The sequence below is a fragment of the Engraulis encrasicolus genome, chromosome 8 (assembly GCF_034702125.1).
Source record: "Engraulis encrasicolus isolate BLACKSEA-1 chromosome 8, IST_EnEncr_1.0, whole genome shotgun sequence".
In the NCBI taxonomy this organism is placed as follows: Eukaryota; Metazoa; Chordata; class Actinopteri; order Clupeiformes; family Engraulidae; genus Engraulis; species Engraulis encrasicolus.
The window spans coordinates 713046-735000 of NC_085864.1; the positions used below are offsets into that span (position 1 = coordinate 713046).

Sequence of the window (21955 nt, forward strand, 5' to 3'; positions counted from 1 at the left end):
ACAACGACCACAAGCACAAGGCGCACACAGCCGCCCTGCCTTCCTGACACGCAACAGCTTACTTGCACTTTGCAGATATCGCACATTGAAGAGACGAGTAGCCTTCTTCAGGCCCTTTTGAAATCATTATTTTTTAATTCTGATAGCTCATTAGAAAACAGATTAAACTTCTTGTAGATGTTTCGGCAGACTTTTATGGCATGAGACACTGCAAACTAGTCAGTTCTTTTTGTTAGAATTATGAGCTAAAATGTATTGTCCAAGGTACTCATCCAAAAAGGTTACAATTACTGGGAAGAATACCTTGCAGGTCTCTTTAGAATTGTTTCCCCCTCCCCATAACATCCTTTGTTCTGTGCCAATACGCACTATTTTGAAAATGTCCCTAGTTCTTCTGATTTGAGTGACAAGATGATTGCTCAACAGAACTGACCCACCACTTCTCTTAATTCTGGCAACATAACCTTCCTTTTTCTTGCCTAGCCACAGTTCAAACTATGGGGAGAGAGGTGCACAACAAATGGGGGCTCAGAATGAGTGAACAGCCCTCCTGGGTAATGTGCCAATGCGGGCGACAGGAGGGATCTCATAACCGCATCAGATTAGAACACTCTTGCATATGCAGAATGTTTTAACATTTGGATGCCCAGCTTAATAAAAAAAGACTGATTCAGTTTAATAAACTTAATTGCTGTACTTTAATTTTGGTGCTAATGCCCAGCTTTTTGCCGCTTTCTAATGAAAAAGGTGTAAGGTATTTGCTTGCATCAAGAGGTAAGACAGTCAGTCAGAGTTTTTGTAGGCCAGTGTTCCAGTCACGTGGTGCTAGGGTCTTATTCATGTAGCACGCGCCAGGGGCCGGCCCCCAACACAGATACAGGAAGTGGGCCGGCAGTCATGGACGCATCACTGACCATATATGGCGGTGCAAGACAGAGGCAGCGGAACTCGGCATGACTCTTCTAAGGTTTGTTATTATGTATCCATGTGTATTTACTTACTCTATCCCGTCTCAGACACCTGCCAGCCGGGAAGAATGCACTCAAAATAGGTGCCGTCGGGACTTTTGGAAGTTCAAAACACACCCAATTCCCCTTTCCCCCGTTTTAACTTCCAAATATCTAATTATAAGCTGTGTCAACAGAGGACATGAACAGGTTCAAGGGAGGTGGCTACACATTAGGCTAAGGCATCACGCCCCCACACACACAAACAAAAACATAGGATTTCCTTCAGTTTATCAGTTTATTGTTTTGTTATCAAATATAAACATACTAATATAAGCAAACTTACAAAAAAACTGAAATAAAAAGATCTTAAAATGTCAGAAGCTGGAACTATTTTGAGCGGAGAGCACAGTTCATGTCTGAACTATGGCAGACAAAAAAGATCCAAAGAAAAGGCAATCCCAAGATACTGTACAGGTATGTCTGAGCGAAATGCATATCGACCGAAATGCATATCGACCGTAAAGCACATCTGGCATAGTAGGCCCTGCTTACAGTGTTTAAACATTAAAAACATGCAGGGAATTCAACAAAAGCCCCAGTTGCTAGGGCAATTTCTCCCAATATGCTTCAGGTAAACATGTAATCCTGAACTTCATCAACAATTGTGCACCAACAAGGCAGTGCACGGGTACTTTTTTCTGTCTTCATACACTGTTCAGGATTCAGGCACACTTTAGGCTACAGTAGTCCACATCACTTCACTCATTGAGTAGTCCAACAGCGAGCTAGAAAGAGAGACAGTGCTGCTCAGCTGTTGTGGCCGTTAAACAGTTCTGTGATCGTGGTCTGCTTGCGGGCTTTGCCCAGGCCTGGGGCGGTAGCAGTCGCTGCAGCAGTGCCTGTAGTGTCAGACGGGGACATGGATGAGGATGCACCACCAGCAGCAGCAGCACCACCAGCACCATGCTGGTTTTGCTTGGGCGTCTTCCCCTTCTCGCCACCTCCACCTTTCCTACACCCACCTCCCCTCACAACTACAGGTGCCTTCCCCTTGCCTCCCCTCTCCCCTGACATTGTCCGCTTGGCAGTAGGGGTGGTGGGGACTGTAGGGGACTGGAAAACATCATCAGCTCCCCTGTTTACTCTCCTTCCTCCTTCTCCTCTTCCTCCTCTGTTGCCGCTCCCATTGTCCCCATCCCCGTCCCCATCTCTATCCCTCCAGCTCTTGGCCTGAGGTGTCTTCTGCCGTAGCTGGTAGGGCTCGATGGCCAGGACGGCGCTCCTGCGTCTCTCCTCCTTCTCCAGCTGGCGTTGGAGGCGCAGGGCCAGCTGCAGGTCCTCCTGTTCCTGACGCTGACGCTCCTGTAGCACCTCCTCCTGCTGTGTCAACACCTGGGGAACAGGGGGAGAACAGAGAGAGGAGAGAGGATGGAAGAGGGGAGAGAGGAGAGGAGGGAGAGCAAGGAGAGGAGAGGAGGGAGAGCAAGGAGAGGAGAGGAGGTGCATGGGCAGGAGAGGAAAGGAGAGGAGGATGAGAAGAGAGAAGAGGAGAGGAGAGATGAGAGGAGGGGAAAATTCATCACCATGGGAATGTTTTGACATGCAAACTGAAGACTGACAATTACAGGTAACAGTTTAAGAATGAAAACATTTTTTTTTTAAACTCAATAATGAAATGACATAAAAAAACATGAAAACATGTCATGAATACTATGCAGATGGAAGGGACAAGTTTTATGAGGAGGCCGTTTTTCAGCCACCTTCCTTCCTTTCCATTTAACCACTGTAACTGTTTACCTGGTCATTTCATTATGGTAGGGACGCATCAAGGGAAATTTGCAACGCAACGCTATTCATTTTTATGAGGAAAGCGAACACGGCGGAAGACAACCAAAGCGAAAGCTTAATCCAATGCAAATGATGAGCAAATTTTGCTAGTGGTGACCAAACAAATCCACAACAATTTTTTATTTTATTTTTGTTACCTGTTGACTATGGAACTGCCAGAACAGAACACTGAATTTGGCCTCACTTTGCTACCCTCATCTCACTTCCATCATGTATCCCCTTAGGATTCTGGGTGATGAGTAAGGGTTAACCAAAAATACTGAATCAAACAAAGATATCGCAAACCACGTCCACTCAATGCAAAAGCGTGTGCTCAAGTTGGGTCTCCAAAGGGGGCGTTGTCCCCTACTTCTTCTTCTCTTTTTGAGGTGTTAGCGCAAGACGTGCGCTACCGCCATCTACAGCGCTAAGGGGACTTCATTGATTCTCAACCTCAGGACTCCGAAGGTCTCCTAACCGAAGGTCTCCTAAAGGGGCGTTCACCCGACAAAGTGGATACCGGAAAGGAAACAAAATGACGCTTCTTGGTTACATCCACTTTCTTTGGGTTAACACTAACCTGCAGCACGTTAAGTCGCACTGGGACTCCGCTGAATGAAGAACAGGAGGCTCGTTTGGCAGCCGAACCGCCGCTACCGCAAGGCTCGTTCTCCTGCTCCTCCTCCTCATCCTCCAGGACGGCGTTCTTCCTCTTGCCCGATAAACCGCTCCTCCTCCTCCGCTCAGGGCTCTGAACGTCCGTCAGGTCACACACACTGGCCGAGGCCAAGGAGAATGAGGAGGAGATGGAGGAAGACGGGGAGGGTGACCGGGGTGGAGAGGGGTTGTCCTGGAAGGGCCAGATGCTGCCACTGGTGTTGTGGTGGTGGCGGGTACTGGTCGGGCCGTAGTAGTCCAGAGGAGGCAGGTCAAGGCCAGCCGAGGAGGAGGAAGGCCTCTCCGACGGGAGGATGGACATCTCAACGTCCTTCCAGATACAGACAGTTAGAAAAATAACGCATTAGCCAGGAAGGCAGTGAGTCAGTAAAGCTAGATTTATGCTTCGGACGCATAGAATCTGCGTCCGTCCGTTTTCTGTCTATGCGAGTCCACGCCCTCCTCTCAGAGGCTCTGCGCCCGTCGTCGAGCGCCTCCAAAAAATTCTAACTATCCGTCGGACGGACGCGGAGTACGCAGACAAAAAGGCACTATGATTGGTCGTCTCGCTACTTCCTTGTTCTGTTCTTGTGGCAGCGCAATGCCAGTAGTTTGCGAGAGCAGAGCTGTATTCTGTTAAAAACTTTATTAATGCCTTGTGTGTAGATGTGTGTAAATACACGAAGCTACAAGCTAAGTAACAAACAATGCATCAGTTGAACACTCGTGGCACAATGCCTGCGGTTTTACTACCGTTCCTCCACCGAATGTAAACACACATCGGCAGAATCAACTGTCTTCACATGCATTTTCTGCTCGTGAAAACAGACTGGGTATGTCAAATAATGATTGATACCAGTGCATTGCCTTTGCAATTTGTGTGAAAATACCTAGCTAACCGCGATAGAAAGCAACATTGCTTAATAATGACCGCAGTGCTTACAATGTAGTGAAAGTAGTCTAATCGCGCAATTTCAAATGTGGCTCGCGACGAGACCTCGGACCTCGCAGAACTCGCAGATGCATGAATACAATGTTGGTTCGTGGCCACTCCCACGCGAGTTTTGACGAGCGCAGTTGCAGAAGTCTAATCTGACCTTAACACATCAGATACCTCAAAAGGTCAAAACAGTTAGGCAAGATGACAGTAAGACATAAGCGACCATCTCAAAGTCTTAACAGTTACAGAAGATAACAGTAAGATAAAGGACGACTAATAAACTGCTACGGAACAAGCCAATGGGGATTCTGTAAAAAAAAAATACCAACGCCAGTATGTGTTTGAACTACTTTTGTGCAAGGCCTAGTCTACTACAGCTCAACATTTTTCTGCATCATAATGGTTGTTAATTTTTACATACAGGTTTTTGTTTTTATAACAACTGGGAGAAACCAACCATGTCGCTTGAGGCAAAACTGGAATCTGAGGCACTGGCACGATTTCGTGGCGGCCCAAAAAACCTGTAAGAAGAAAAAAAACAACAACAATTTCTTAACCCATTGTGTCCTGGAGCGTCATATACGCTGCATTCAAGTTCTTTAGATTTGAGCTGTTTTATTAAAAATGTGGGCATGTTAGAGCGGAATGAACACTACACTAGTGCAAAATGAAGGTTCTAGATTTTAAATGCAACCTATTTAATGTCTGTATGTGCTTCGGAGGCTGAGATATTTAGGATTTAATAGGCAGAGGGCACCCTTTCCTAAAAAGGGCTTAGGACAAAATGGGTTAGGAACACTGTGCAGGAAATAGTCAAAAAAGGTACTGCAACTATGCTGCTTATTGAAATTGGGCTGCCTATTGCCAAATTTGATCTTTATATGAAACTTTACTTAGTATTAAACAAATATTTTCTAGTATGGTCCAAGTACACTCATTTTTGGAAATTCAAAATGGCGGACCATGGAGAAGATCCCCCTTTTCATGTATGAAAAGTGCAATTTTTCCAGTCATAATGAATACTTAGAAATTGATGCTGGTGGTAAGTATTCATGAAAAAGGTAACATTAGTGAATGGGCACCATGAATTCTGGAAATAAACAACTAAAAATCTCAACCAGTGTCCCTTTAAAGAAGAACTACACGATCAGATTCTTTTTTGTTCCAGAATGATATCAGTTCCTATTACAGAAGCGACACCCACTCATTGCAGTACACTTTATTTAGTGGACACTCCACACACTCTTTGACCAGGGTCGAGGGAGGTCATAAGGCCATGGATGAGGATAAGAGAGGTTTTGCTATTTTTCGATCTGGAAGCCAGAAACAGTTCTACCCCTGAAGCACTCAAATGTTAAAACTATATTTCAACAGTGCCAAACTAAAATGCAAAACGTCCGTTATTTTCAGATCAAGGAGAGGACAAATTGCCCAAATGCTTCAACCTTGTTTTTTTAACCATGAACTAGTTTATCATTTAGTGGTTACTAGCATTTACCACTAATACATCAACCATTGTAAGCTAGCTTCTTCTTTTCAATGAAAATTCATGCAACATGGCCAATGAAGCTCATGTCTGACTTCTGGTACACATAGCCTGATGTGAAAGCATTGAGGAGTTCACTTTTTTGTGTGTGCCTTACGTATTGATGACACAGCAGTCTGATGTAAACGCTTTTACTTTCATATTCACTTAATCAGTGACAAATCTTTGTTAGCCTGCAAATGCAGTTGGGAGAATCGTTGTTTTGCCCGATAATGACTCATAGAAGTTTCCTCCAACTAATGAAGATTATACAATTCACTTGAAAAGGTTGCAGAAGTTGTGGTCAAGCCAGCACATGCCTCTTACATCAGTGAGCCAGGTCTCCAATTTTCCACCACACCACATTGATCTCCCTTTACTGTGAAAACAGCTGATGCTCCATATGGACGTGGTGGCCTCTGGAGATGAAGGCTACAACACTCTCATTATGTGGCTGTTAGCCAGCTGACGGACACAAGAAAACAGGGTGTGCCGACTCAGCCCTGTACTGTACGAGAAACACTTGTGGACATTTATATCTGTAAATAGCTATAATGCTATTTATGGACGTTTGGCATACGGATGTTGACTTGAAAGTGAAAGGAGACCTTATCATTCACTGCCCCAACAAAAGCCCAGTTGTGTGTGTAAGTACACCATTCAGAAAACGGCACCATCCACTCTGCACATGTGCACCATGCAGGGCTGCATTATCCGCTCTGCGCACGTGCGTTTTGCTAAAAGCCGGTCTGTAAGATTTGCTTTGTTGGAAGGGACACTGAATTAGCCTACTCAGAAATTGTCCACATATTATTACAATATCATGAGTATTTCCCTTATAGGGGCCTATTACATTTATATTAATGTGTGTATTAATAAACAGTCAAAAAATGGAAATTACTTGAGTAAAACAAAATTTTACAGGCCAGCTTTTGACGAAATACAGTTGCACATGCGTAGAGCGGATAGTGCAATTTCCGAATGGTGTACTTACAGTGTGAACTCACAACCTTCTCCATGTGGTCCACACATGCAACTCGTTCATCAAAAGCCCGGCCCATAACTACCCATCACTCCACTGATGATGACGGCAATGCCACCTCATCAAAGCACATACAAAGAAGGGATAGCTTCGCTTCAATGCATTAAGGCTTACTTACAATAACTGGCATGAGCACTGACACAACCAACCTGGGGTTCGTATCTCGAAAGCGTCTTTGCTAACGACGGTAGCAACGTCCTTCGTAAGAGCGACTCAACTCCCTCTCAACAGCGACGCTCACCACTAAATCCAAGGGAACGGTAAGACGGTCTTAAGACGGTTAGCAACGACAAGAATCGAAAAACGGACCCCAGTCCCATTTCTTAGGAGCGCAACAACAAACAGACCAACTAACAAATGAAAAATAAAATCAAACTTCTACAAAAGCAAGTAAGCAGAGAGATGAGTCTATGGATTGTGTCCAATAATGCAGACAGAACCTTGTTTTCCTGTCAAAATGTTAAAGCACTTTGAGCTGCATGATTATGCAACATAATAGTTAAAGACAACAACAACAGGCTGTGTTCGGTTTGTACTCACTTCTCTATGCCTTTGGTTGGTGGGGTCTCCACTGGCTGGGGGTTCGCCACAGAGACGCCATCTGAGTTCTACAAAAACAAAAGAAGGGTGACGGCAAGCCACAGTTAACGACCAATTCTTCCTTGCAATCTTAGAAACCAAATCACTCTCGCGCCGTGATCCTTATTGTGACTCACATGCTTCCCGTCCTGCTGCTAGATCTGCTACTGTGTGTGTGTGTGTGTGTGTGTGTGTGTATGTGTGTGTTTGTGTGTGTGTGTGTGTGTGTGTGTGTGTCCATGCGCGTTGTGATCTCACCAGTTCCTGGTTGATCTGCCTGGCCAGCATCTCATCCTTCTGCTGGCTCTCCTGCTGCCTCCGCCGCTGCTCCTCCAGCTGCCTCTGGTCCTCCTCTAGCATCCGCCTGATGAACTCCTCGCTCGCCCTTCGCTCCTCCTCCTCACGCGCACGACGCTCAGCCTCCACCTGGACACACATGCATGTTGAGTATGAGTTGAGCGTATTTATGACCCCCAAAAATTCCAACAAAAAGTTTTCCAGTGGTTTACCATAGTATAAGATGTACTTGACCATTTATACATCAAGGAAATATTCTAATTACAACATTATGGTCAAAACAAACATCAAACACCTCTATTCCTGATCATTTCATGTAATTTTGAGGCAACAGTAATTTTTAGGGCCTGGCGGCGGCCATCTCGAAAATGAGGCCTTTCCTGAAGTTAGATTTGGCAGAATTTTAGTATGTTGTTAAGCCGATATTGTCCCATTTTTGAAAATAAGCCAATTTTCCATCTCTCCTTGAGTTATATAAATGATTTTAAATAAACCAGAATTTCAAGTAATACAATAAGAAGGAAAGTATACAGAAACTACAGTTCCCCTTTCATATCATTGCGCAACCGTTGCTTGCCAGACTAAAGATTTGCTGCGTTCGTTGATTTTTACGCCGGCTTGAGAATATAGTCCATGTTTAAATCATCCTTGGAAATCGCTGCGTTTCATTTGTTGTTAATGTCATTGCACTTTTCACGTTCAGAAGACATGCCGTTTAAATAGTGAAGATGCCGGGACTCCTACACAATGTTTAACTCTGGTGCTATCGGGCATTTGGCTAAGTGTTCGTGTCCGGATTCAGCAGTTTCGATGAAACATGCTAACAAGATGCGGCACCACATACAAGGAGTGGCTGGATTAACGGTACGGTAGAGAGATGGAAAATTGACTTAATTCAAAAAATGGAGCAATACCGCTTTAAGGGCACCTAATACTACACAAAACAACTAAGGAACTTTTTGATAGATTTTTTTTAAAGGATTGGGTGTATTTTTTCACAAGTGCACATAACTATAGAAACGGACACAGACAGAGAGACAGAGATACAGGCGGGCAGGCAGACAAGCATGGACCACATGTTAGCATCTCTACTGTAGGGCCGTTGAGGCTCTGTTGGCAATGGCGACATACCCAGGGACCCCAGTTCAACTCCGTGCCAAGGTCAGCTCAAAAAGTTGCAGTGTCTTCCCAAATGGATTGGGTGCTCTGCTCTGAGGTCATTTTCCTGATCCTTCCCCATCTCCCTCTCACTACTTTTCTGTTGTTCTCTTGGATGACCATATCAATGAAATATCTTGGTAAATGCTGATGCCTGTACTTTGTGCCAACAATATAAATATTGAATGTATATTAAATTACATACACAGCACAGGGCAGAGCACCTCAGAATACTTCATCTCTAACTGACAAGTCTTCCTTACCAAGCATCCAATTCAAATCCCGTTGGCCGAATTGGTCAACTTGACTATACATGCTAACTTGACTTAGGAATTGGCTGAATAGAGCTCACAAGTGGGTGACTACGAGTTGTATGCGCAGATTAGCATGTTCACGGTAATCCGGATTCCAGGAATATAATTTTTAACATTGGGCTAACAAAAATACAACATAAACGTAAACAGCCGTCATTCGCCTATCCCTGCATCCTCTCCTTGGTAATAAATGGATCAGCACAACAACAAGTGTGTATTTATCAAACTAAACATAACGATAATAAAGTAATGTTGCTATTCCTTGGCTACTCGTGAATCTTTGGGAACTACATCTCACATTCTCGCGTGAGCTATAAGGACTTCCTTATGGGTCATTCCATGTCAATTCACATGATTCCCTAGAATCTCCCCACATGACCCTCTCCGATTTACCCGATATCTCGCATACAGGTACCTTTTGATGTCAATTGAAAGAATACCAAGTATTAGCACCCTACGTCCAACGGTTGCAGAGATGAAGCCCTCCAAAGTTGGGGTGCCATGCCCACTTTTCTAGCCTATGAATTGCATACAAAATTTACAAGCAGATTTGGACACCTCTAGTTTTAGTTTGAAGGAAGACACAGGCCTAAAAATCACCATGGGCCCTCAATATGACCCCGTCTACCAGATGATGTGCTTACAAATAGCATACCTTGATTATGTTTGGCTATATTAAGCCTTAAAACTTAATTTGTGAAAAGTGTGATGAAGAGACTTGCCATTTTGGGGTTCCTATGTATGCTTTGGGAGTTATAATTGATTTTCCATCATATTTGGGAACTGTATAGTGTATTCCAAAACATTTAGGGCGCTCAGACTTTAAAAGATAAAATAGCAGGGACTCAAAAACAGCTTTGAGAAAAAATGACCTTACGGTACCCTCTACTTCAGCCCTCAAATTAACCATGTGGGCACTTGATGACTGGAACGCCCTTTTAACCCCACGTACAGTAGCACTGTATCAAACATTCAAGCTTGGGAAAACTTTGTTTTTCAAAGTTCTTCATATTAATCTTGGCCTTCAAAGTATATGTTTTTCTCTATATCTTATCACAGTGTCTGTTTTGTCTACTGCCATCTGCTGGGCTAAGAAAGTAACCACAGTGTAATGTAAGAAAACAAAACGACTGGGAAATCTTGCCCATAATTTACCATTAAAGCACTTTAATTAAACAGTATATTACTATATATTAATTATGATTTAATATTGATGAATATTTCTAGTTTAAATAATTTCCTATGTGTGACTGCTTAATCCTCACCCTGCACTACATTTCTACCAGACATGGGGGTGGGTGTGTCCTGTAGAAATGTAATCATGATTGAGCATTCTGCATAATGCTCGTGAAAATCATAATTCATATATAGCAATATACTGTAGAATTAAAGTGCTTTAGCGAGCTTAACCCCTAGGGGCGTCTAGATTTTTAGGCTACTTTATTGGTAAATTATGGGCAAGATTTTTCAGCCTCTTTTGTTTTCTTACATTGCACTGTTGTTACATTCTTTGACCAGCAGATGGCAGCAGACAAAACAGACACTGTGATGAGACATAGACAAAAACATATACTTTGAAGGCCAAGATTAATATGAAGAACTTTGAAAAACAAAGTTTTTCCAAGCTTGAATGTTTGATACAGTGCTACTGTACATGGGGTTAAAGGGACAGTTTGGTCAATTTCAACATGCAGTTGTATTGCTCACACTACCCTTGACTTGTCAGTACCTGGTGATGCCACATTTTTTGGCTCAGCCCTTTCCGAGATATGAGCTATTCTGATGGGCGCAGTGCTTGTTTATATATATTTTTTAAAAATGAACATAGACCTACTCCAAGTATTTTCCCAAAAGGTACAGCTGTTTGCTAGTTGTCTGCTGATGTTTTATAACCTTTTGGATGTTTTTGGGAAAAAATAAAAATGTTTTTTTGAAATGTAAACAAAGAGCTGCCCCCATTACAATGACCAGGATCTCGGAAACGGCTGAAGAAGAAGAAAAAAAAATCTCAGGCACTGACAAGTCCAGGGTAGTGTGAGCATTACAACTGCATGTTGAAATTGACCAAACTGTCCCTTTAAAAGGGCGTTCCAGTCATCAAGTGCCCACATGGTTAATTTGAGGCCTGAAGTAGAGGGTACCGTGAGGTCATTTTGTCCAAAAGCTGTTTTTGAGTCCCTCCTATTCCATCATTAAAAGTCCGAGTGCCCTATTTTTTTTTTTTAATACACTGTACAGTTCCCAAATATGATGGAAAATCAATTATAACTCCCAAAGCATACACAGTTTCCAAGATCTGGAACCCCAAAATGGCAAGACACTTCATCAAGGTTTTCACAAATTCAATCTTTAAGGCTTAATATAGCCAAAAATGATCAAGGCATGCTATTTTTAAGTACATCATCTGGTAGACAGGGTCATATTGAGGGGCCATGGTGATTTTTAGGCCTGTATCTTCCTTCAAACTAAAACCAGGGGTGTCAAAATCTGCTTGTAAATTTTGTATGCAATTCACAGGCTTGAAAAGTGGGCATGGCACCCCAACTTTGGAGGGCTTCATCTCCGCAACCGTTGGACGTAGGGCGCTAATACTTGGTATGCTTTCAATTGACATCAAAAGGTACCTGTATGTGAGATATCGGGTAAATCGGAGAGGGTCATGTGGGGAAGGCGTGTGAATTGACATGGAATGACCCTTATGTGAAGCCAGTCGCATGTGCCAACTTCTCCTCAATAGTAAGTTTTGAAAGTATACTACTAAACCAAGGCGATTGGAGTAATTGCAGTTATGGTAGTTTTTAAGTTATCAAAAGTGTTACCAGGAGTGAAAAACAACCTGTATCAGAGCTTGGTTAGAAATATTTCCAAAGTCTCGTACTACTAGTACTAGGAAGGTTTGTGGCGGTGTGCCGTGGGTTACCATGGTCAGGTCAGGGCTCGTGAAATCTCCCTCTTGTAGTCTGCCAGTTTTCTGGGTTAAGCATGTGATAGCAACATCATATTTATGGTGCCGTTTGACACGAAAATGATCAATCATGTCATCCCTACAGCCTAATTTTAATACCCTCGTCAGTTTGCAGGGGTCTGCTAATCGCGTGTTTGCACACACACCTTATTTGAGACTGGTCCCCATTCTTTTTTGTTCGCAAATGGGAACTGGAAAATCCTTCAATGCTAACAAGAAAGATTACAGTCTACTACATGTTTCTGGGTGACTTGTAACTCTATTGGTTAACTTCACAATAAAGATGTAGAAACAGCAGCCATCTTACCTTGGTGACCTCATCTTCGTATTCCCTTCGCAGCTCTCCTGGCTCACACACTTTGGGCGCTGCAACTACCGCTGGACAAGATGAGACGGTCATAAAACACATTACATTTGTGTCAGGAATGGATGGATGCAAGCATAAAACGCACCTGAAGATGTTGTAACTACACAAATCATCTCGATGACACCGTCACACAGTACCAGACAGAGAAATGCCTGTCTAAATCAGGGGGGCAGGATTTGGCTGGTTTTCTTAGGCGATTAGCAAGGCACTTCCTCGTCGCCATTTTCACAAATTTGCTCATTTCCGACACCACTTCGCTCATGATGATTGGTAGGTGCGTGAGTTTATTGTTGGGCACACAGACCTATGTTTGTGGTTGGGCACCTTATACTTCCATGCAGCCAATGCCCGTCTTCCATATAGCTTTCTGGTCAACCGGAAACAGTCAGTAACGTGGCACGTAATTGGCTGAGTAAACTGGTCCCGGAAGTGAGCTCCATGAAACTATATTTTGGAAGCTGAAAAATGTGTTCAATTTTAGCTGAATTCACTAGCCTAGCATTTCCCATTGAAATGACGGGGGGCGGGACTTATTCACTCTCTACAGGTCTTATACCTCGATGGTCTAAATGACTCCCGAGAGTAAACATTTTGTTTATGTAAGCATCAGGTTGCTTTTAAGCCAGTCAGGGGCAAGCAACAGCGGATGGGATGTCAAACTCAGGCCCAGGGGCCAAATTAGGCCCATTGAGTTATTGTATTCGGCCTGTGAGATCATTTCAAGTATTTTAGTTGGCCCACATCCAACATGAATATATAGACAAGAGTGACACAGTGGGCCCTGGACAATGAAACATCTATAACTCATATCAGTCCCTCCAGTTTTTCGCGATTCAGCGATCGCGTGGATTCATGCAAATTCAATGATATTCCGCATAATTTCACGATGCCGCGTAATTCCTGTAAAGCCGCATTTTTCCCGCAAAATTTCAACATTCTGTGGAGTTTATTGATTTATATTTTCGTCAAAAAAATAAAAATGTGACTACAATACCACCGGAGACGAAAACCAATACGAAGCATTTTTGTTAATAGGCCTATGTCACTGAAACATTGAAAAAGAATTGCCTGCTATTTCGGAAGTCGCGACCCTCATCTCAGCTGTTCCGCGTCTCTCCTCCCCTCCCTCACACATGCACGCAGGCGTCGGTGCTGCACACTCATGACCCTTTTTTTAACAGCAGTAGCCTACTTTTCAGTGCAATCCTGGGTGGAAAAAGTATTGTTGCCCATTTATCCATGACGAAGAAGTGTATGCAGTCATGAAATAGTGGCGGTACTGTCGCACAGTAGCAAACATCTTACGTTAGGCTACATGTTTGCGGAACTTCTCCACTCTCCCCTGTCGCTTTCATGAGCATGCTACCCGATGGTCGTTGTCTGATCTTTTTTCAATGTTCGCTAATGTTTGTAATTTAAGGGTCTATGTCTATGCGTAGGCACAAGCCTTCTGATAACAATCACTGTAATGCCGATCGCAAAGGTTTCGGAAGTGTGGAGTTTTGCAACTTGTTTCAGTCAAGGACACCGAGATAGGAAGTGAACGGCCCTTCCACGATTTCACTGTGTTATTGCAATAAAGTCTTGCGAATCCATGCAACCATGCACACAACCATGTCAACGAGAGCGTGTGTGCCATAACTTTGCATCAAGCAAATAATATGCAACAGCTTGCAATACGAGCACGAGAGAGAGAGAGAGAGAGAGAGAGAGAGAGAGAGAGAGACGCGTCTTCCAACAGGTGACATTGTAACGCTTGCATACAGTACAGCCTGGCTACTGTACCCCGCGACGCTCTTCATTAGGCCTAGTGGTAGGCTATACCCACAAGTATTTTTTCATAACGCGCTGTCCCGTTTCCCCCCGAAGTCGTTCTAAAATATCGACAGAGATTTATGAGTGTCGCGGACATGATTTTTTTTTTACACATTGGACGCACTGGCTAATAAGACGCTCTGACAGCTTTTGACAATATTTTATTATTCTATTATATAGGAAGTGTGTTTCTGAATCTCTCTCTCTCTTTTGTCTTAAGCCTGCTTAGACTGATTGTGGTTTTCAGTTACCAAAAAACCCCAGAAAGGGATGCAAAATCTTTGCAAAAAAATGAGAAAAATGCCGCAAAAATCTTTGCAAAAAATGAGAAAACGCCGCCACAAAATCAGGCATTTTGACCGCAAAAATCACAAAATCCCAGTGCAAAATCCTGGAGGGACTGTCATATGCGACATCATATGTGCAGGAACATTTGAACTACCATGAAGGAAAAGAGTGTGTGTGAAACGTAACTTGTGTTAGCAGTAGTAAGTATTAGGCCGGGCACACACAAAAACTTGAATTTGGCCCTCTATTTGAGTTTGACACCCTTGCGTTATTAAACCAGTCTGCCACCTACCGACTGAAGTGTCATCCTCCAGGCCGCTCAGTCGCCTCTGACACTGCTCAGGAAATGCCTTCTGAATGCGCTGCCATAGTTCCTTGTTCACAAGCGTGTTGTTCCTGCCGTGGTGCCGTGACCAGGTAGCGACACGCTTACGGCACAGTGGACAGCACATGCTCGCCTTGTCCACAGTTTCCAGGAAACATGGTTTGCATAGCGTATGGTCGCAGGGTAGTGTCACAGGTTCTATGAAGATTTCCAGACATATGGGGCAGACGCAGTCCGACCGACACAGCCCCCCAGCGCCCTCCTCTGGTACTGGTATCTCCACCTCGGACACAGGCGGCATCCCTCCTCTCTGCACAAATCAAAATAATATTAATTAGTTAATGCTATCATCTTAACTGCAGGATGGCTTCCATATAGGCAAAGGCACATGAATGACAGCCACTTCAGCGGTGCTGCCCCAAGTCCTGCCCCCCCCCCCCAAAAAAAACAACAACAACTACATTGGCATTATCCTAGCTGATGGATGTGTTCAATCTAGCCATATTCAAGGGCGCCATTGTTTTGACAACATTCAGTGTACATACAACACAGCATGACAGCAACATATAAGCGAGTCTTGAGACCTGCTGTTGTAGAAATTCGACCGGTTTGGCATTTTCAAGCATGCTAAAGTTTAGCTAACATTAGCGTGTTACAACGCAACAGTTTCAATGAGTCAGAACAAAACATAGTTCAGTCTATCCCATCACATTTCAACCACCTGGAAAGGGAACCTAACACATACCAGTATTTCTACACACATCACAGGACCAAACCGGCCGATACTGCTTCATTACTATTTCTGCTAGCATATGACGCTAAAACGGCTGCTATGTTTTGGAATATGCACGAGCTAAACTAGACCAAAGATTGCCCAGCAACACGAGGACGTTAGGCAAATACCGATTCATAGCAAGATCACGGATCAATTGTTGGAGCTGTACACAAGCTTGAAAATATATAACACTGCAAAATGTTATGGAAATACCTTATTACATGGTCCATCAACAAATCCCGGGAAAAAGTAGCTCTGTGATTTACCCGCGTCATTAACGGACTATTCACTTCCGGGTCAAATCAAAGAGAGGACACGAAATCATTGGATTGCTCATCTGTCGATCTGAATAATAATTAATTGTTCTGTTACTCTGCAGACATGTCCATACATGTAGCCCTATGAGGCTGGCAACATTGTTTCTTACCATATTTCGTAACATTTCTTTCTTACATACCGGTAATTATTTATTTAGTATGCCATATCACTGCATTTCTTTTGTAAATTGTTGTGTGCGTGCCTTTTCATTTTATTCCAAAACAATTCCTCAAGGCTGCCTCAGTCTTCTACTTGTCTTGGCGTCAATCTGAACTCTTGACCCTGGTGTGGAGGAGAATGTTCAATCAACCGTCATGGACACATCTAGCCTAGAAATCTAGACGCCGTACAGCAAAAAGCTGTACAAACAGCAAAATTCAATTTGCGGTCGCTAGGGGCGTCTAGATTTCTAGGCTAGGACACATCTCCATTGTGACTAAAATTGTGCATTTATGCAATATAATCAGGGAGGAATTTATTCTTTCTTCTCTTCTACCTAAAGGCTTATTTCATAAACTCTCATTCCAATCATGTAAATGTGCCTGCACATATTCTGTTGAGTTGGGGATAGGCCTACTACCGGTCCACTCGTATTCCTGTGACATAGGCCTACCAGATTTTGTGTTCAAATCATGTTACTGTAGGCTATGTGAGTCTACTCCTGTTACATTTGAAATGACTCCATGGACCAATTTGTCCCACTGACTTGAGTTTGTATAGGCCTACCATCCATCCATCTGGCCATTCATAATCCCAATGCCCTTAATGGCAGCATAAGAATGATTTGTGGGGGAGAATGGTCAATAAAACAAATTACCACCATGGACAATGACAGTCTTCTTCACGGTGGATAGTTTTTTTTTTCTCACAAAGTCCATCTACTGCATCCACCCATCTATCCCATACCGAAGCCCATGAAGGCCATATCAGAATCATTTAGCCTACGCTTCCCTCATGTTTTCTTTCGGTCTTCTGGGCCTCCATAAATAGGCCTACGTAAGAAATAAAAGGACTCAGAACACTTTTTAACATGACTGTTTTTATTTTGTCCACATTTTGAATCTATTATGCTAGAATAACAAAATGCGTATCCCAAAGGTACCACATTATACCATTATACTGGCATTGTTTGGCATATTGCTTCACAATACAACAAGAAAAAATAAGACACATAGCATAAATTGATGTTAGTAGAGCCACATTTTCTTGTTTTTTTTTCTCAAAAGTTTTTAAAACTGCAAAACACTTAATAAATTAATAAATTAATTCACAAGCAATCCACAGTTGGATAGAAATGCTTTACAGTAGTAGCAATAGAAGGTAAAAATGTACACTGCTTAAAAGTCAACTGAGCAAGGCTTGCAACCAGAACCATTTTTTTCTGAAATTTTGCCTACAGCCAGTCTCAACACGGTATATCATAGAATATATCCTAACACAACACATTAACAGTTCATTCACTTACAAGAGCGCTCTTGAAACAACAAATTACATACCAATGTACTTTTTCAGAGTGGATATTAAGTAAAATCACTTAAGTCACCCTAACTGTTTTTAAATAAATTACAGACTAGGTAAAGGTCTATCAGTGCAATTCTACTGTAGATTCTGTTTTCTGGGTTGAAATGTCAGTCAGTGCACATCCTCTTTGTTGGGAAAACACACATCCATCAAATCACTCCTGACACTGACAGTAGATCCTATTGGGCTCAGCTGACGTTTCTTCTTTGTTAACATACTCACAATATGTTCTGTTGCACTTTATGATAACCACTAGCTATGAGGCATTTATTTTGCATTTGTAAACAGTCAACACCTTCCTTTATTTGTTAACCATTATTTTTTTTGACTTTTTTTTGTCTAAATAATTCATAAACATCAACTGTCATATCCTGTATGTATATCACAAATTAAGCACTCTTATTCTTACATACATCCAAATATCTGTCTGCTTGCCTATCACCTTCTCTTGCTTTGTACATTGAATGGGCAACAAAATGTGAGAGCGATGGTTAACAAATGTTCAACAATGTATTAACTTAAATGTTACAAATGCAAATTAAATTATTCATAAAGAGTAGCTTTTGATTGGTGCTATCACTCATTTGTAGCAATATTCCTATACTGACAGACCTGCCATTTCGACTGAAAGAGAGTGCATTGAAAGGCCTGAAGCTGCTTGAACCTTTTGATCTCGATGTCCTCCAGACTAAAACGAAACAAGTTAGTTGAAAAAAAAAGTTTCTTCACCAAGGCACTCCAAAATATGGTATACAATGTCTTATCTAAATGGCATGTCCACTGAGGACTTTAAAATGGCCAAAATTGGCATTTAAATCACAATGTCAATTGGTGAAAACATGTTTTTTTCTTTCAAATAACTTGGACAATATGGACAATATTCACCTTGAACCAAAGAGCACCCACCAAAAAGTGTTTTCATCGATTCTCTAAAGGGACTGAGCATGCCTCTGACTTACAACCAACAAAAATAAGTTACTGTTGCCACTTGCAACTGCTCTGAATTAGTTGATTTAAGGAGATCTCTGATATCACCAGGTGAAATATTGGATTATGTGTCTCTGTGACTTTTTCCAAGAATAATAATAAAAAAAACATTCTTAGAATCATCTTGATTGCAATCAATAGTCGGAACAAAATTGACTGATGTTTGAGATTTGGACATAACACCTGTAGTCTGAAGACATAACATCTCTTGTCTATGACTGAGCATTTGTGCTATACATGTCAAGAATCAGCCATCATGTTCTGAAAATCCTAGTGCACATCATGGCTGCCCTCTAACATCATCTGAATAACCAGCTAGTTATAGCTTTTGTCACAGTAATCGCATTCATGTGTAGTGAACACACCAGGTTGGCTGACTCGGCACTTTGCGAGACTAGTAGTCGCCACTTCCACTCCTGCCACTCGCCAGTGTCTGTAGCAGTGTCATGGTTGGTCAGAACGGCACTGCAAGGCACATGAAACATTTTATTTTTCTGGTCGGACAAAACCATGCCTCCAGACAGCCTTTAGCAGCTGTTGGTTGTGTGATCAATCCTATTGCCAAACACTTGGACCACACAGCCAACCATCCTCATCAGAGCAACATAGAATGTCGACAAAGAAAACAAAGAAAACAAAAAACAGACATGGAAAAAATAATGCACGACTGTGGCTCCTGTAGAGAAAGAACATTGCTTTTCGAACAGCTTTTTTACAGTGAATATATCACAGGTTATAACAGCCATTTTGCCACAAGGTTTGGTAATGGACATCTACATGTACATCTAGGCCTACATGGCTTCAACATTAGGAGAGCAGCAATGGCACACACTCATGCAGAAGGTATTTCGGTATACTGCCCTCTGGTGGGCAGTCTGCATGCTTGCCATTACGCACAGTTTATACATTAAATATTGTCAGGATGGGGCGCTGAGCTGAGCAGGTGTTTCTGGCCTGGACTAGGCTGGCACTTCTTGTAGGGGGGATTATATAGGCATCAGCTGGTCAGTGTTTCTACATGACAGCATTTCTCTTAGATGCCATGGGCTTATAAACTGGGGCCACTGCATGTACTGACATACTGGGACAGCGCAAAACATGTTATGAATCATCACATCATGCACTGTCACTGTATTCTGCTCTCCAACTTGAACTCCAGATGTCATCTGACTGTACTTGCACTGATATCATTTCAATGGATGAATGAGTGGTTGATCAATAGAGGACATCAGCCATTACAAATGAGGATTTGTTTTTTTTTGTTGGGCTTTTTTTTTGCTTTTTTGTACATGTCTGCCATTGAAAATAGTGGTTATACCTTCAAGATTAAATTTCAAAGGTGGTTGTTGTTATTAACTTCTGTTGTTGTTTGAGTAAGCCATAGCTGCTGCAAAGTAAACCTGGGGTACCGTTAGGGAAGGGGTGAGACACGTCTTGCTTCATGGCGCGCAGAGGGAGCAGCTCTGCTGAACTCAATGACTGAGGAGGAGGGAGAGTCCGTCAGCCAGACCAGCTTGCTCTTTTAAAACCCAAAACACGGGTGCTGTAATTCTTGCTGAGTCACATGTTCAATAAAACAGGAACAAAAAGTAATTACTCCGCTTCCCTACCCTTTTCCAATCGATGTGCTCTGCCGAATGCCAATGCAATTTGACTGGCACACCATCAATACCAAGCACCCCCACCTCTGACACAGGGACAAGAGGTAAGTCTCCCCATAGGATGTGCTGAGTCACTGTTATTGATGCCTGCCATATGTATATGAATACTGTACACAGGGAAGCCGACAAGGGGCGACAAAGTTGTGAGTTGTCCCGGGCCCAGGGACAGGGGGGGCCCAGAAGTGGATACTGATTACGTTGTATGTACTGGGTGAGGGGCCCTTGCAGATGACTTTGTCCCGGGCCAGGCCAAGTCTGTCAGCGGCCCTGTGAATACACATATAGTCCTATATTTCTTCAAAGCATGGAAAATGTGATGTGTTGTTTTTGTTGTCCTCTGTGGATGTGGCTTGGGAGTGTGCGGCCTTTGCAGAGTGGTTCTTCTGTGTGTGTGTTTTTTTTAAAGAAATGCTCACGGAAGGAGAAGAGGAAGAAGAAGCTCTGTCCATTTTGAGAGCTATATGTGAGGGATAAGGGGTATTTGCACAGGTTCATCATCACAATCCGCTTCATTATCTATTCTCACCGCTTGGTGAGACAATTCACAAAAATGTGACCAACCTCAAGACAGAGGAAGAAGAAGAAGAAGAAGAAGAAGAAGAAGAAGAAGAAGAAGAAGAAGAAGAAGAAGAAGAAGAAGAAGAAGAAGAAGAAGAAGAAGAAGAAGAAGAAGAAGAAGAAGAAGAAGAAGAAGAAGAAGAAGAAGAAACAGAGAAACAGAAGAGGAAGAAGAAAAACTTGAAGTGTTGGCTATGGCTTCTAAGTCCAGTCATTCCTTTTTAGAGCATGTTGATTTCAACCCCCTCTGGCATTCTTTGTCCCCTCTCTCTCTCTCTCTCTCTCTCTCTCTCTCTCTCTCTCTCTCTCTCTCTCTCTCTCTCACTCGCACACACACACACACACACACACACACACACACACACACACACACACACACACACACACACACACACACACACACACACACACACACACGAATGGATGGAGAAAAGAAAGGAGGAGTGTTAAAGAGGAGAGGAGAGGAGTGTTGGGGTTGGGTGCATGCTCTGTCTCGTGGCTCTCTGCGGCTGAGGGCTCCACAGGTGCGGTTGAGGGGGGACTACTGTCAAGACTTGACCCCCTTGGAGGGCTCTGTGGACAGCCGGTTGTCTGTCCACTCCTGCATGGTGTTCTGGAGTGCCTGGGTCTTCTCCTTATCCACCTGAACGTAGTCCACCTTCTCGTCAGACGTGACCGAGGAGGTAGAGGGCTGCGGGGCAACACATGGAAGGCACAGAGATTAAAAATGTGTTAACCTCTTAGTACAGATAAGGTCGCCTGTGAGCCTATTCACTATTTGCTGAAAAAATACTCATGTACACCATAAAAACATTGCTACTGACATCACAATGAGGATATTGAATCTGGGTTAGCAGATACCAAAAGACATGGCAAGGCAATATCCTTTGTATATAGTGCATTGTAATGTGCTTCACAAAAAAAAATTACAAATAAAAGCACAAGAACATGGCGCTAAAAACATATACAAATTGACTTAGCGTCAGTTTCAATTTAGGATAGCAAAACATAGCCATCCGTACCCAAAATTTGACTCATGGAATGGCCAGGCATTATAAAGAGGCCAATCACTGTTCCCATGCTTCA

General features: G+C 42.9%; 2 protein-coding genes across 4 annotated transcripts in view; both read right to left on the reverse strand.

The window, feature by feature from the left end:
• Positions 1-1226: 1226 nt before the first annotated feature.
• Positions 1227-16136, reverse strand: rnf168 (ring finger protein 168). Of its 2 annotated transcripts, none has more exons than XM_063204780.1 (8): positions 16038-16136; positions 15017-15359; positions 12562-12632; positions 7779-7946; positions 7482-7549; positions 4832-4895; positions 3358-3765; positions 1227-2342 (listed from the first exon to the last, which is right to left on the reverse strand). In XM_063204780.1, exons 2-8 carry the CDS (start codon positions 15348-15350, stop codon positions 1758-1760), a joined length of 1698 nt encoding a protein of 565 aa, XP_063060850.1. In that variant the 5' UTR covers positions 15351-15359; positions 16038-16136; the 3' UTR covers positions 1227-1757. The 2 variants fall into 2 exon arrangements, with proteins under 2 accessions (XP_063060850.1, XP_063060849.1); XM_063204779.1 differs by lacking the exon at positions 16038-16136 and adding an exon at positions 15795-15998.
• A 5117-nt stretch (positions 16137-21253) lies between these two features.
• Positions 21254-21955, reverse strand: part of gab2 (GRB2-associated binding protein 2) — a 118859-nt gene continuing 118157 nt past the window's right edge. For both annotated transcript variants that reach the window (XM_063204782.1, XM_063204781.1), the window contains exon 11: positions 21254-21560. In XM_063204782.1, the coding sequence (XP_063060852.1) occupies positions 21417-21560 (144 nt within the window). In that variant the 3' untranslated portion in view covers positions 21254-21416. The remainder of the gene's footprint in view (positions 21561-21955) is intronic.

Bases quoted from the DNA above. Each gene is read 5' to 3' on its own strand.
- rnf168 (XM_063204779.1), bottom strand. The intron at 7,550-7,778 runs GTGAGATCACAA...TTGTTTTTGTAG, and splicing joins GGCAGATCAACCAGGAACTG to AACTCAGATGGCGTCTCTGT. The intron at 3,766-4,831 runs GTTGGTTTCTCC...TGTATCTGGAAG, and splicing joins GTTTTGCCTCAAGCGACATG to GACGTTGAGATGTCCATCCT.